Here is a 14,798-nt window from a genome sequence, read left to right as displayed (position 1 = left end):
TTTTGTAAACCAAGAAAATATTTAATAAAAAAAAGAGAAGCCAAGCTTCACAAATAATTCATTCCCATTAAATTACAAGGCTTCTATATGCAAACATCTAAAAAAAATACAAAAGAAATACATGCATGGTCAGTTTCCTTTCCCCATAATACGAAATCCATTATTATTATTATTACAGCTATTATATTTATTTTTTTATACCCCCAAAGCTGTTTACAAATCAAATAAGGACAGCTGTATCAAATTTGCCCCAGAAGGTCAATCTTGAGGGCAGAGCTGTCTTCTAGGGCAACAGGCCAGATGAGATTCGGCAACCCTAGTCCGAAAAACAGGCAAAAGGTTATGACTGGAGTGTTTCAAGCATCAAGACGTGGGTCTGGTCTCTGCTGTGAGATCAACACAATAAACTTTGTCGTAGAGGCTCAGGGGAAGCGCAGCCTAGAGTGAGGGTGGCGGGGCCGCTGTTGGCAGCGGCAAGTCCACAGTTGGGGTTTCGGCGGCGCCTTGGACAGGGCTGGGCTTGCGGAGTTCCAGTTTTTCAACAAGCTGGTTGTAAAGCTCCTTCAAGGCTTCTCCACTCTGCCCGACAAAAACACAAGTTTTACAAAGGTGAAGAAACCTCAAAACCTGAAGCTGCTAAATCACACTTTAGCTGCTACTAGCATTTCTTTTCACTATTTCTTGTAGGCTGTCTGTTTAAACACATATACACACACTTTCAAAGGTGTGTTTATCCATCAGCTGTGTTTAGTTCTTGAGCTGGGGGACCATGCAAAATTATGAATAAAGAAAAAGGCACCAATGAAGGCGGACCTGTAAAAAAGAGGAGAGAATGGTACGTCTGACAGTCAACGAAACTCTCCTTCAAGAGTGGGGGAACCTACGGATCGGGGGCACTGAATGAATGCAAATTTCACCTTTGTACATGAGCTATTTTCTCTGCATCTCTTCCCCGCTCCTCTGTATCCTTCATTAAGGCAGATGCCTTGAATTTAGGTTTTGAACTCTATGGCCTGAAAGATTGCACCATTCCCTCACTCTCAAGTATACGTGGTATGGATTGCATCATGTCCTTAGTGGTACAGCATCTGCTTCATCCAGAAGTTCCTAGGTTCAATCCCTGGCATCTCCAGGTAGGGCTGGGAAAGACTCCCTGTCTGGAACCCTGGGGAACCACTGTCAGTCCGGGAAGGCAATACTGAGCTAGATCTGACACAGAGGAGTGACAGAGACAGGAAGGTCCACTGGCGATAAATGCAGGCCACAATGCAAAGTTTGAGCTTGCCAATCAGGTAGCCTGAAGTGGTACCTCCTGGATTCAGAACCCACTTCCCACCAGTCTCAGATTCTTCCAAGGTAACAGCTCCCTCTACACCAAAGGTCTCACCCCTTTTGGGTACAAAGTAGGACGAGTGAGCGGTGTGGCTGGTGATAGTTGCGAGGCCCATATAGAAAGACCTGAAACACCACATTATATCCCAGGGTGGGGTCTGAGGTTCCCCACCAGAAGTATCTGTGTCCATGTGTACAAATCCAGATACGGCTTCCAGTTCAAAGCATAGCGTGCCTTCCAAGAAAATCATTCAGGGCAAAACAAATGACTGTGGTACTTGTGTTCACTCCATCTCCCACCCACCACTTTACCTGCTTGGGAGGCTCCAGTGCCTTCTGCAGGGACTCCAACTTGGCAGGTGCCACCTTGTGGTGGAGGTGAAGCAGGAGCCTCAGCACGTGTCTGTGTACATTCTCCTTCCTGTTAAGTAGCAGAAGAGATGAAAAGCCTGGAGCTGAAGGACTCTTGGCTGGGGGTTGGGCAGTCCACTCCCCATCTGTTCCCTCTGGGTACATTGCTGTAGTGGGGAGCAGGTAGCTCTTATTGTGGAGGTCAAACCCCAAACCCTCTAAAAGGGCTTGCAGAAAAAAATATAGAACATTCTTAAGAAAATACTAATAAAACTGGACTTTTTTTTAAAAGGTAGATAACATTTATGAAAAAATAGATACAATCTCAGTTTAAAAAAAAACATAAAAACCATCCAACGAAACAGCATAATCAGGTAGGCTTGCCTAAATAAACAAACAAAAGCTTTTAGCGGGCATTACAAACTGTAGACTGAATACAGCCCAGTTCAATGACAGCACCAGCCTAACAGGAAGGCCACTGCCTGCAAATTCTCTGACTGAGAGCCATGTGAGGCTGTTTCAGAAAAGGACAGTACCTCAAGCAGGTGGGGAGGAAGAAGTCATCAAAAAGGCTAGTGCAGAACTCCTCTTGAGCGAACTCATCGCTGAGGAGGGTGAGGTTGCTGGTGAACAGGTGCAGGAAGATGTCACCGAAGGCCAGATCATTGAATGTCTCCCCTGCAGGACCAAAGCAGCAACAGAGAATCCCCAGGTGATCCCGAGAGGCAATCCTTTTTACCAGGCACATTTCTATCCCACCTTTCTCCCAGGCAGCTCAGGGAAGGGCCGAAGCATCCACCTTGCACACAGAAGGACCAAGGCGGGATCCCTCTCTTTATGTATGACATGGTCTAAGTTGTACTGAGCCGTATGCAACCAACTCTGAGTCTGCATGCTAGCTCTCTTGTATCTGGTTGTTCTGGGCTGTAGCCAAAATCTAATCCTACTCAGAACAGACACACTGAACTTAATGGATGTGACTAACTCAGGCCCATTCACGGGGGGGGGGGGCATTCTACTCCAAGTAAAACTGAGTTGGCAATATCGCTCGGCTCTGCAGGCAACGGTTTGGGAAACAAAGGAGGGAGATAATAGTAGTAATAATAATAATAATAATAATAATAAATAATAATAATAATAATAATAATAATAATAATAATAATAATAATAATTATTATTATTATTTATACCCCACCCATCTGGCTGGGTTTTCCCAGCCACTCTGGGCGGCTTCCAACAGAACACTAAAATACAATAACCTATTAAACATTAAAAGCTTCCCTAAACAGGGCTGCCTTTAGATGTCTTCTAAAAGTTTGGCACTTGGCACTGGACCGAAGTGTCCGGGCAGAACGGCAGATCCTTTGGAAGGGCAACTTACCAAGGGCGGGGAGCATCCGGAGAAGAGCATTCTTGTTCCTCTGCTTAGTGATGTGAAGCACGTAGTAGAGCCCAATCTCGCAGGCGATCCGGTGCTCTTGCAGAAATCTAGGGTGCAAAAGAGTTTTAAGCTGCCGTTCCCCACTATTTCCAGGAATGAACAGAGTGAATTGAATTCAAACTTTCATTGCTCTGGCTACAAACATCTTTGGAGTTTAAGAGGGAACTGGTGGTGTCCCATGCTGGTCCTACTCAGAGTAGATGCCCTTGAAAACAATGGGGAAGATTAACTCAGATGCAAGCCAGAGATTCCAAGCCCAGCCAACTGAAGGAAGCACTGGCTGCACGCACGTTAGATTCACAGAATCATGTAATTGCAGAGTTGGACTGCAGGAATCACAGCGAAAAAATCCCTGACAGATGGCCAGCCAACCTCTGGTTAAAAATCTCCAGTGAATGGGTCCAGCGCTAGAGGCCACAGCCTCCTCAAATGTGGAGCCATCCCTGGAGGTGGAATGGAGCCTAAAGCTCTGTTCTGGCTGCAGCGACAGGAAATAGATTACTTCAATCAGTTATGGTCTCTCCCCCCCCCCCATAGCTCTCCACTTTCTCTGGCCACAGAGTTAGTTCCCTTCCTTATGGGTCTTTTCAGACACACCTCCACTGCTTTGCTTGCAAGGAGGACTTAAATGGCAAAACGCTTCAGTGTTTGATATGACTCACTTGGGAAATAAATCTGGGATTGTGGTGGGGTAAGTTGCTGGGCCCTTGTCTTCCAAAGGTAGCTTCTGATCAACGGTGAACGTGTGGTCATCCACCACGAAAGACATCAACAGTGGTAGGAACCTGGTAATCAAGTCTACTTCCTGAGGAGCAGAGAAGGAAAGTGAGGGTCAATGGAGAGAAAATGGAAGGCAGGGACGGGAGGAACCTGTGGGTTTCCAAATGCTGTGGAACTCTTAACTCCCATCAGTCAGCATGGCTTATGGTCCAGGATGATGGAAGTTGTAGTTCAGCATCTGGGTCACATGTTCCCAACCCCTGCCCTACAGCCTGAAAACAGATGACCTTCCAAACCAATGGAGAAGCAACAGGCCCTGTAAAGCAGATTTGCCAAGTCTGGGCTGCCACTCTGAGCAACTTTTCTCATTAAGAAGTCATGCAGAAGTGTCACGCGGGGAACGGCTGTGGCTCAGTGGCAAAGTACCTGCTTTGAATGTAGAAGGTCCCAGGTTCAATCCCTGGCATCTCCATGTAGGAGTATCCCTCATCTTAAACCCTGGGGAACCACTGCCAGTCAGTACAGACAATACTGAGCTAAATGGGCCACTTCCTCTGCTCCTATGTAGATTCTCTCTTCTGATTTCCCTTGCTACCTGCCCTGTCTCTCCAATCTAGTGCTGTACCTCCAGCTTGTACACAACCACATCTCCTGTCTCTGGCCTACACAATCATTACTGATGTCCAGCCCAGACCTGGGAGAAGCACTCGCAGCCATACGTGTCTGGAGTGGTCCAGCTATTCTACAGCGTGACACTCTAAGCGAGAATTAGATCTTAGGCATCACAGGCAGCTCAAAGTGATGCACACGGGGGGCACTCTTACCATTCTGGGTTCCTTAAAGATCTGACTGTCAATCATGTCCCAAGCTCCCTGTCCCAGTGTCAACATCCTCAGGAGAAGCAGTAGATCAGGGCTTTCCTGAAAATTCAAGAAAAGCAAAGTAACTCATCATCACCTTTTTCAAATCCTGAAGAACTTTTAGAGTCCTGCAGGATATCAGATCAAAGGCCTTCTTGTTGGACGGGAAGAGTATCTTTCATGCACGTAAAGGTCCCAGGCTCAATCTAAAGCACCTTCAGGTAGGGCTGGAAATGTCCTCAGCCTGAAATCCTGGAGAGCAGCTGCCTGCCAGCGTAGGTAAATGCTGAGCTAGATGGACCAATAAGGCAGCTTCCTATGTTCCCATATAGTCCAGCATCCTGGATCCCACAGTGGTCAATCAGGCCAGACCCCAATTCTGACTACGGACTGCTATGCAAGTCTTCTGCACATTTCTCTTGGCAACTGGGGGAGATGGAATGGTACACTCTTGTGGGGGGGGGGTTGTGTGGAGCTGTATCCTGGGGCCTTCAGTTGCTGACTCTATCTGGGAGACCATCAATGTCTCACTCACCCTGGGTAACATATCCTGCCCAATCAGTTCTTGCAGGTGGCGGATGGTGCTCAGAGCCAAGGTGTTGATGGCAAATGGATCACACAGTATCATGGATAAATCCCTGTTGGGGTAAGGTGGACAGAAGGTAACAGAACATCAAACATGTAGGCCAACAACTGAAATAGGTTTGCTCACACAAAATTATTATTCTGGCTCCTTTTGAAAGCCAGAAAGTCTGTCAAATAATAATGATATTATTGTAGCCATCTATATATGTAGCCTTTGAAAATACGGAGGGAGATCTCTCTGTAAATGTGAATGTTACCAGGCGTACCTTCCATTTAATTAAACAGGTATTGCAACTGGGAGTTCTCAGACTCCTTAAAGGACACTTTTTAATCACATGTAAATGAGCTTTCTAAAAAGAGATGCTCTGCTGGCTTCTCAGCGCCAGCCTACTTATAGGCAATCAATGATCTTCAGCTAAAGGCCTACAGGTTAGATTGCTGCAATGCGTTATACGTAGGGCTGCCTCTGAAGACAGTTCAGAAACTTTAGGTTTCTGCGATAAGTTGCACACCACAGCAAGACGGTTTGAGCATATTACACAGATCCTGATCCAACTGCACTGGCTACCAATTAGTTTCCGGGCCCAATTCAAAGTGTTGGTTTTGACCCATAAAGCCTTCAATGGCTCAGGACTGCAATACCTCAAGGACCACCTCTTCCCATATGAACCTACCCAGACCCTGAGATCATCTTCTGTGGCCCTTCTTCGTGTGCCTCCTCCTCGAGAGGTCCGGAGGGTGGCAACACAAGAACAAGCTTTCTCTGCAGTGGCTTCCCATCTGTGGAATGCTCTATCTACCCAGGGAAGTTCGCCTGGCGCCTTCATTATACACCTTTAGGCACCAGGCAAAAACATTCCTTTTTAACCAGACCTTTGGTTGATCTGATTGACATCCTATGCCCTTTTAAAACGTGGGGTTTTCCCCCGGGGTATTATTAAGTTGTTTTTGATTATATATTTTGTGGCTTTATATTATGATTTTGTTCTGTGAATCACCCTGAGACCTTTGGGTATTGGGAGGCACCGTATTTTTCGCCCTATAGGAAGCACCTTTTCCCCTCCAAAAATGAAGGGGAAATGTGTGTGCGTCCTATGGGCCGAATGCAGGCTTCAGGAAGCTATCCGCAAGCTTTGGGAGCCCATGGGAGTTCCCGCTGGGCTCCCTAGGCTTGCGGATAGCAGCACGCCACGGGCTTCGGGCAGATATCCGAAAGCCTGGAGAGCCCTCGGGAGTTCTCACCGGGCTCCCTAGGCTTGCAGATAGCAGCCTGTTCTGGGGGCTGGGGTCAGGGGAAGCTCGGGCTTCCCCTGCCCCCGCCCCGCGCCTGGGAGGGAAATGATATTTTTTTCTTTATTTCCCCCCCCCCCCACTAGGTGCGCCCTATAGGGCAAAAAATACAGTATATAAATTCAATAAATACAGCTCAAACACAACTCCTCTCTAACAGTGGTGGCCTTAAAGATGTGGTAGGACTCCTACTTCCATCAGCCTCAGCCAGCATGGCCAGTGGGCAGGGATGATGGGAGCTGTAGTCTCTAGGATGTTCAGTTCAGCAGAGGGAGGCCTCTGGGTAGTTCAACCTCTCTCAGAAGATTTTGCTACGCTGCCCCTTTTCTCCTTCAAATATCATTTTCCTTTTCCTAACCCTAACTACTTGATTTCTTTTTTTCTTGACAAACAAGCTGGTTTGATGTATAATGATCTTGGCTACCAAGTGTAATACTGTAATATCAATAAACGTATTTTTAAAGCTAAGGAGTTTAGGGTGGTGGCCCAGGGGAGGGCATTATTACGGCAGCCCGTACGTTATGGAATTCCCTCCCTGCAGAGGTGCAGCTGGTACCTTCATCATACAACTTCTGGCAAATGCTGAAGATTATTATGTATTATTTGTTCAATTTATATACCACCCTTTATCCGAAGATCCCGGGGTAACATACAACATTAAAAACATAATTACACACAATAATAATAATAATAATAAAACAACACAGAGAAGGGCCTTGGAAGACAAGCGTGGGGTCTGAGTCAGTTTGTAGGGGGAGAGGAGGTCCTTAAGGTATTGAGATCCTGAGCCTGGAATTGGACCTGGAAACTAATTGGCAGCCAGTGCAATCAGGCCAGGATGGGTATTATAAGCTCAACTCATTTAGCCCAGGTGAGCAACTTGGCTATCAAATTTTGCACCTCTTTATCCTGGCCTTTGACACACGATATGTGTTTTTTTTCCAGCCCCCCCCCCAATATTCCTGTGGCTGTAATGTATTATAACCATTTTTAATTCTGAATTTTAAATTGTTGTAACCTGACCTGGGATTTGTTGGTGAAGGGCAGACAGTACATTAGTAATAGTCCAGGAATATCTGCAGGAGTCACAAGTTGCCCTTTCCAAAAACACGTTACTACCAAAACAGGTGGTGGAACATTGTGCCTTCCCCTCAGGAATATTTCCACTTCTACCACAATCCTTTTCAAAATATTACCGTATTTTTCGCTCTATAAGACGCACCAGACCACAATACGCACCTAGTTTTTGGAGGAGGAAAACAAGAAAAAATATTCTGAATCTCAGAAGCCAGAACAGCAAGAGGGATCACTGCACAGTGAAAGCAGCAATCCCTCTTGCTGTTCTGGCTTCTGGGATAGCTGCGCAGCCTGCATTCGCTCCATAAGACGCGCACACATTTCCCCTTACTTTTTAGGAGGGGAAAAAGTGAGTCTTATAGAGCAAAAAATACGGTAATTCCTTTAACGCCCAGTCTCAGATTCGTGTGGGTAACTCAAAACCTGGTGAACCCACACTATGAAATCTGTTGGTGCTAATTAAAGGCATTTTCCCCACTCTCTATGAAAATGGCGTGACACTCTGCACAGCGAAAGAAGCAAGGCTGGATCACCTGATTTGCAACGACTTACCCCAGGACTTGCTCTTGCCCTTTCTTCACTCCGTCGAGGAAGCCTTGCAGCTCTCTAGCCCTCTTGTTGTCCACAAACCTCTCTCTAATGCAGGCATCCAGGCACCAGGTGAACTGCCAAAGAAGCAAAAGGTTCAGCACACTCTGTGAGGACACTCACCCTTAGAGACACACAGATTAATTTCCTTTCCTAAGGAACAGACAAGAGACCATTGCAGCAAGTTTGTAGAACAGGGGGTGGTGCCAACATGTGGTGCCATTGAGCATGGTGGCCTTCTCAAGATGCCCACAAGGCCTCTGAAATTTTCTCTTTCTCCATACTGTGCATTTTAAAAAACAACCATCTACTTCCAATACATTGCCTCTTACTTAATAATAATAAAATTTTATTTATACCCCGCCCTTCCTGGTTCAAAAACCGGGCTCAGGGTGGCTAACAACAAATTTAAAACACTTAATTATAAAAGCAGCATAAAATACAGTATAGAGCAGGTCACTTGTCTTTTCTCTGAACTAAAAAAGCCCCAAATTTATTTATTTATTGTTTATAAAAGTATTTATGTACTCTTCCATTAAAAATATCAACATGGTTTTCAACAGTAACACATAGAATCATATAAATCGTGGGAAATCAGACATCAATTAACCACTGTGGAAAGATGTGTTCTGAACTGTCTGTATTGGCCTATTGTAACATTGCCTCCTTGGGGAATTGCTCCACCCCTCTGAAAAGACAAGAAGGAGTTAAGAGGTCTTGTTTCTAACTGGGGCACCCCCCACAACTGCACGCACCCGAGTCCTTGCACCCATACCTTGTGACAGGGGTCAACCGAGCAGATCTCGCTGATATCTAGGTCATGCAGGGACATCAAGAGCTCTGCCCGCAACGTGCAGTAATGGACATTGCGTGTCCGCAGGAACAAGGTCCGCAGGAACTGCAGCACCATGTCGTAGAGTTTCACGTTCTTCCCAATCATTTGGGTGAGCTTCTGGACCACCTTCAATCCCAAAGACAGAATAGAAACATGAGGCTGGAGAATCACCCAAACGTTCTAATGGGGGACACTGGGGCTTAAAATCAGGGCAGCAACGTTGAGTCATTTAGGTTCTCTCTCAGTAGGGAATTTGAACCCAGGTCTCTCCCCAATCCTTGTCTAGTGCTCTAATCCTCTATATCACACTTTTTGAGATTTGGGCCCCACATCACTCTGCAAGCTTCAGTGCAGAACACAAATTAGTCATTTAATTTTTAACAGGCCATCCTTCTAATCTAACTCAATAACATCACAGCAGCATATATAACCTTCCCTCACTGCATTTTATCCTCACAACCACCCTAAGAGGGAGGGTAGCCTAAGTGAGATAGGAACTGGCCGAGAGTCACTCGGGGAGTCTTGAGGTCGAAGGGATTGATATTTGATCTTTCAAATCATGTGTCTGAATCTAGGGCTCACCACTTATTACAGGGCTGGGGAACACCCAGGGCCAAATGCAGCTCTAAGCTCTATCTGGTCCTCAGGACTCTCTCCAGGCCACACAGATACCAGCCATGCCCCTCTCCCCAGGCCACACCCTTCAACTGGCTCTGCTTTGCACCCTCGAGCGCTTCTACTTGGCTGGAATGCATCTCTGAACTCCGATATAGCCTTTTGCTTGCACGGATGGAGGACAGAGCTGGGGTGTGAGTGTGTGCACAGAAACAAACCTACTATGCAAAGGTAAAATTCATTGCTCCACCCACTTTTGCCTCCTACCCTGCCCACCACTAGCAAGTGGCCCCCAGAAGGCTACCTACAAGAGAATTTGGCCCATGAGCTGAAAAAGGTTCCCCACCCTCGATTTATTAAAATAAACCAGTTTCCCACGCCCAGCCTCAGTGCTCAAACCAATGTGCTGGGTTCTTGGACTTCACCTCGCCTTGGCGCCTCATTTTGGGAGTAGGGCTGAAGAAGTTGTGCAGGACAGAGAGGTCACAGCTGAACAAGGCATTTTCTTTCTCCAGGATGTACTGCTTCAGCAGAGGGGACACCTCGTCACCAAACAGGGCCTGGTTATCCTGCCAAATCTGACGCTTCACCTCCACGGCACATGCTTTGTACAGGTCCTTGTCAGCCATCACCAACTTCAGCTTCTTGTCTGGCACCTGTGGCCAGACACACAGTTAGGAGAGAATTTCAGTGAGAGTTAATCATAAGGTTGGTCCCTTCATGAGACCCTGGTAACAGCATCCTTTGCATTTAAGAGCTGGCATTTTTATCATAATGCGCTTTCAACACCCCAAATTAGTTATTACTATTACTTAAGGAAACTTGTTGGCTGACTTTCAGGAAAGAAGGCAGGGCTGCCCAATTCCTTTTGCTCCACCTCGATCACTGAGATCTTCTGATGGAGTTTGTGGAGACTGACCCATCTCTGGAACGTAATCAAGCTGAGTAGGTCCAGTAACTCAAAGAACAAACTTCTTTGCCCTCTTAAACAATCCAGTAGTAAAATCAGCAGCAACTAGGCCCCTGAAAACCTTCGAAAACTTGCTCCTAACAAAAAAGGTACACGGTAAAGGGATGGTATCCGCAATATACAAAATACTACAAAATCCCACCAACTCCCTAGACACAATCAAAAAACAATGAGAGGATGACATAGGGTACAAGATTAACCCAACCCAATGGACCAGAATGTGGTCTAAACCCCCCTTTAAATCCATATCAACAAAAAGAAAAGAACTCACTCTGAAAATCACCTACAGATGGTACCTAACATGAAGAAAACTAGCGCTAATACGCCCAGAAACCTCACCAAAATGCTGCAGAGGGTGCACCTTTACAGGCACATATCTCCACATGTGGTGGGTGGGAGTGTCCCAAAATCCAACTATTCTGGACTACAGTCATACGAGAAATATGTAAAATAACCAAGCAAGTATTAGAAATCACCCCAGAAATGGCCCTACTAAACATCTTCCAAGACAATAATGCCCACTTACACCACAAAGAACTCATAACCCACCTACTCTCAGCAGCTAGAAACATCATAACCAGACACTGGAGAGACCTGTCAGGAATAAGCATGGACCAATGGTACCAAATAGTATGGGAAACAGCCTTACTAGAAAAATTAACCAATAAACTGAAACTGACACGGGGACAAATAGAAGAAGATGCCTTCTCCCCAGTATGGCTCCCCTTTATCACATACACAGCCCAACAAGACAATGACGAAAATCCACCAACAGCATACAAATCAATATGGCTAACCTGATCCCAAACACCCACCCACCCCACTCACACACGAAAACAAAGATCACCACAGCCAATCACAAACAAACAACCACACCCTAGGCCAACCCCAACCTCTCTCACCACCAAAGGAACACAAGTGAACGGCAGAGAACCCGCACAAGCAACGCTGACACAAAACCCCACATATATTAAGTAAAATAGAAACATCACCACTCGACCCCACCCCCACTCATCTCCCCCCCCTCCACCTCTTTCCCCCTATTCTTCCTAACGTCTCAACAAATGAAACTGATTTGTAAAAAATAAAATAAAATGCGTTATGTGGAAAAAAAAATACGAGAGAGAGAGAGACATTGCACATACCTTTGTAAATCAAGAAAATCTTCAATAAAAATACATTAAAAAAGAACAAACATCTTTATAAAAATATTTTAAAGTTCTATTAAAGGAAAGTTACAGGGTTAAAAAAAGATTTATGGTAACAGCACAAAGTAAAGTAACTTGGAAGCTTAAAAAACACCAAAGCTTTCTTATCTGGCTAACAACTGAACAAACACTTACGCAGCTACGCAGAGTATCAGTTTTCAATTCAGCAGCATAACTACAGCACGAGAAGGAAGATAACCCGTCAGATTTAAGCAAAACTGGCCCCAATCCCATGACTTGATGTAACCAATCATGATGCTCAACTGATGGAACCTTCAAGACAGTGAACTCCCACCCCTCCTTATCTTGAGGGAGGAACCACCTGCTTCCCATCAATTTTAATTCTCTGGCCTTGGAAGTTTAATAAGGGGCACCTGTGCCTGGCAAAAACTGGTCTTTGTAATACACACAAGTTTTTACTGTTAACGTTACTGACTTTTTATTGTAGCTACTGCTATATTTTTTTATGCGATGCAATGCCTTATTATATTTTCTATGAAAGAAACTTCTTGGTTGCCTTTCAAGACGTCCCAGATATATTTGCAAAGCAGATGCTCTAGAAGAGTCACAGCTCAATGGTAGAGCATCTGCTTTGCATGCTTAAGGTCCCAGGTTCAATCCCCAGAATCTTCAAGAAGGGCTGGGAAAGACTCTGTCCTGAAATCCTGGAGAATTGTTGCCAGTCCGCATAAACAATACTAAGTTAGATGGACTAATTCAACCAGGCGCAATATAATGAAGCTTCTTATGTTTCTGACCCTGAGCTACAATCCATCCCCATGAGAATACAGAATCCTAGGTCCAATACCAATTTCTAGGCATAAGCAGCCTTCCCCAAAATCAGGCAATGCCAAAGATTGAATGCTAGTGATTCAGTGTACCTTGGGCAGGTGTTTCATGACACACATCACCACAGGTTGGATTGATGGTGCCTTGACCAAGGGAAAGCTCTTCTCCAGGAGGTCTTCCAGCTTCTTGTATCTGGAGTGTGGGACAAGAGAGGCATGCAGAACATGTTTAAGGTAAAGGGACCCCTGACCATTAGGTCCAGTCATGGACGACTCTGGGGTTGCGGTGCTCATCTTGCTTTACTGGCCAAGGGAGCCGGCGTACAGCTTCCGGGTCATGTGGCCAGCATGACAAAGCCGCTTCTGGCAAACCAGAGCAGCGCACGGAAACGCCGTTTACCTTCCTGCCAGAGCGGTACCTATTTATCTACTTGCACTTTGATGTGCTTTCAAACTGCTAGGTTGGCAGGAGCAGGGACCGAGAAACGGGAGCTCACCCCGTCGCGGGGATTCGAACTGCCGACCTTCTGATCGGCAAGTCCTAGGCTCTGTGGTTTAACCCACAGCGCCACATGTTTAGCGCTACTACAAAAAGAACAGAAAGATGTCCTTCCCTACAGAAGTATTCCAAACATACCTTTCATCAACCTTTCCTTCAGAGGCGATGGCTGAGACCCTCTCCAGCAGCTTCTCCCTCAGCTCGTCAAACACAGACTGGTGGAACTCAAGCCTGGGGGTGCCATGAAGGTCCAGGAATGGCAGGGCGGACTGAAGAGTGGGCAGGAGGATGCCATTTTCTGTCTGTCAATGTCATACACAAACTGTGTCAAGGTAGCATGCTGCAGATCTCATATCTCTAAAGCAAAGGGTGGGGATCTCTATCTGGCCCTTAGAATTCCTGGGTCCTGATGGCAAAGGGTAGGTAATAAATTATTACTATCTGACAATGCCTCTTACTTGCCTACATATTGGAGAGGGACGTTCAAATGTGTGCAGAAACTAGTCTACTGTACAAAGGTAATTTTTACAATTTTTTCCCCACTCAGTTTTGTATCTGGCCCTGCCCACCACTGGCATGTGGCCCCCAGAAGGTTGACCAGAAAGGAAAGCGGCCCTTGGATTGACAAAGTTTCCCACTCCTGCTTGAAAGAGACTTAATTGTCAAGAAGAGGAGGAGTTTGGATTTGATATCCCGCCTTTCACTCCCTTTAAGGAGTCTCAAAGTGGCTAACATTCTCCTTTCCCTTCCTCCCCCACAACAAACACTCTGTGAGGTGAGTGGGGCTGAGAGACTTCAGAGAAGTGTGACTGGCCCAAGGTCACCCAGCAGCTGCATGTGGAGGAACAGGGAATCGAACCCGGTTCATCAGATTACGAGTCCACCGCTCCTAACCACTAGTAGGACCTATTCCTAGGTAAGTGTGCCTAGAATTGCACCCCAAAGCAATTTTTGCATACTGGGTGTTTGTTTGTTTTGTTTTGTATGCGGTTTGCATTTAAAAACAACAACAACAACCGGGCATGGCCATACGGCCGTTTCCTACGCGAGAGCGTGATTGCACTCTGCACATGCTCCGAGATCCACCTTTCTTTCTTTTTTATACGAGGCTTGCGCGGGAACACAAAGATGCAACCACACCATCTCTAGCCGGTGCCTCAAAGGTTAAGCCTCCAGGGCCACGGGAGGGACGGAGGGAGTCCCACGCACCTGGAACTGCTCGATGGCCTTCAGCGGCTCCGTGCAGTTGGTCAGCGTCTCTTTCAAGTCTTCCCCGTTAGCCACTCCGAGGTCCTGCAGCCCGGCAAACATGGCGCAGCACCCTCCTCTTTGAATGGGGTCCGCCCGCCCCCTTATGCCTGGGTCTCACATCGCAACCGGCCCCCCAGAGCGCCGCGGAGCACTCCCGTAAAGCGTCCTCCCGCAAACCGCTCCTGTAGCACAAAGGGTTCCGCTCTGGGCGCAGGCTGAAGGTAGGTCTCTCCACGCATCCCTCCAAACTTTGCGAAGGGGACTGCGGCAAGGTCTTGAGAAGGGCTGGCTCTTATAACCACCACAACGGCACCGGTGCTTTTCACTGCTAGTAATTGTTCCGTGGCTCCTTCTGTATATGCTGCCCATCTAACCCAAGTTCTCTGGA

At 46.5% G+C, this 14,798-nt stretch overlaps 1 protein-coding gene across 2 annotated transcripts; it reads right to left on the bottom strand.

The window, feature by feature from the left end:
- Window positions 1-14,567, bottom strand: LOC309333768 (negative elongation factor B). 2 transcript variants are annotated; one of them, XM_081847645.1, is made up of 13 exons: window positions 14,369-14,567; window positions 13,298-13,461; window positions 12,754-12,853; window positions 10,120-10,350; window positions 9,020-9,205; window positions 8,209-8,321; window positions 5,240-5,342; window positions 4,669-4,764; window positions 3,787-3,929; window positions 3,065-3,171; window positions 2,220-2,361; window positions 1,645-1,753; window positions 1-579 (listed from the first exon to the last, which is right to left on the bottom strand). In XM_081847645.1, the coding sequence occupies exons 1-13, from the start codon at window positions 14,468-14,470 to the stop codon at window positions 439-441; spliced, it is 1,737 nt and encodes a 578-aa protein (XP_081703771.1). In that variant the 5' UTR covers window positions 14,471-14,567; the 3' UTR covers window positions 1-438. The 2 variants fall into 2 exon arrangements, with proteins under 2 accessions (XP_081703771.1, XP_081703772.1); XM_081847646.1 differs by lacking the exons at window positions 12,754-12,853; window positions 13,298-13,461; window positions 14,369-14,567 and adding an exon at window positions 12,008-12,739.
- Window positions 14,568-14,798: the final 231 nt, after the last annotated feature.

Source organism: Podarcis erhardii (genome assembly GCF_964252035.2).
Source record: "Podarcis erhardii genome assembly, chromosome: Z".
Lineage (NCBI taxonomy): Eukaryota > Metazoa > Chordata > Lepidosauria > Squamata > Lacertidae > Podarcis > Podarcis erhardii.
Note: the sequence above shows the minus strand (reverse complement) of the source record. Positions and strands in the feature narration are given on the sequence as shown.

Coding starts and splice junctions, on each gene's coding strand:
- LOC309333768 (XM_081847645.1), bottom strand. CDS start 14,470: ATGTTTGCCGGGCTGCAGGACCTCGGAGTGGCTAACGGGGAAGACTTG. Junction 10,351..12,753: donor TCATGAAACACCTGCCCAAG/GTACACTGAATC, acceptor GTCTGGCCACAG/GTGCCAGACAAGAAGCTGAA. Junction 5,343..8,208: donor GGGCAAGAGCAAGTCCTGGG/GTAAGTCGTTGC, acceptor TTACCCCAACAG/GGATTTATCCATGATACTGT.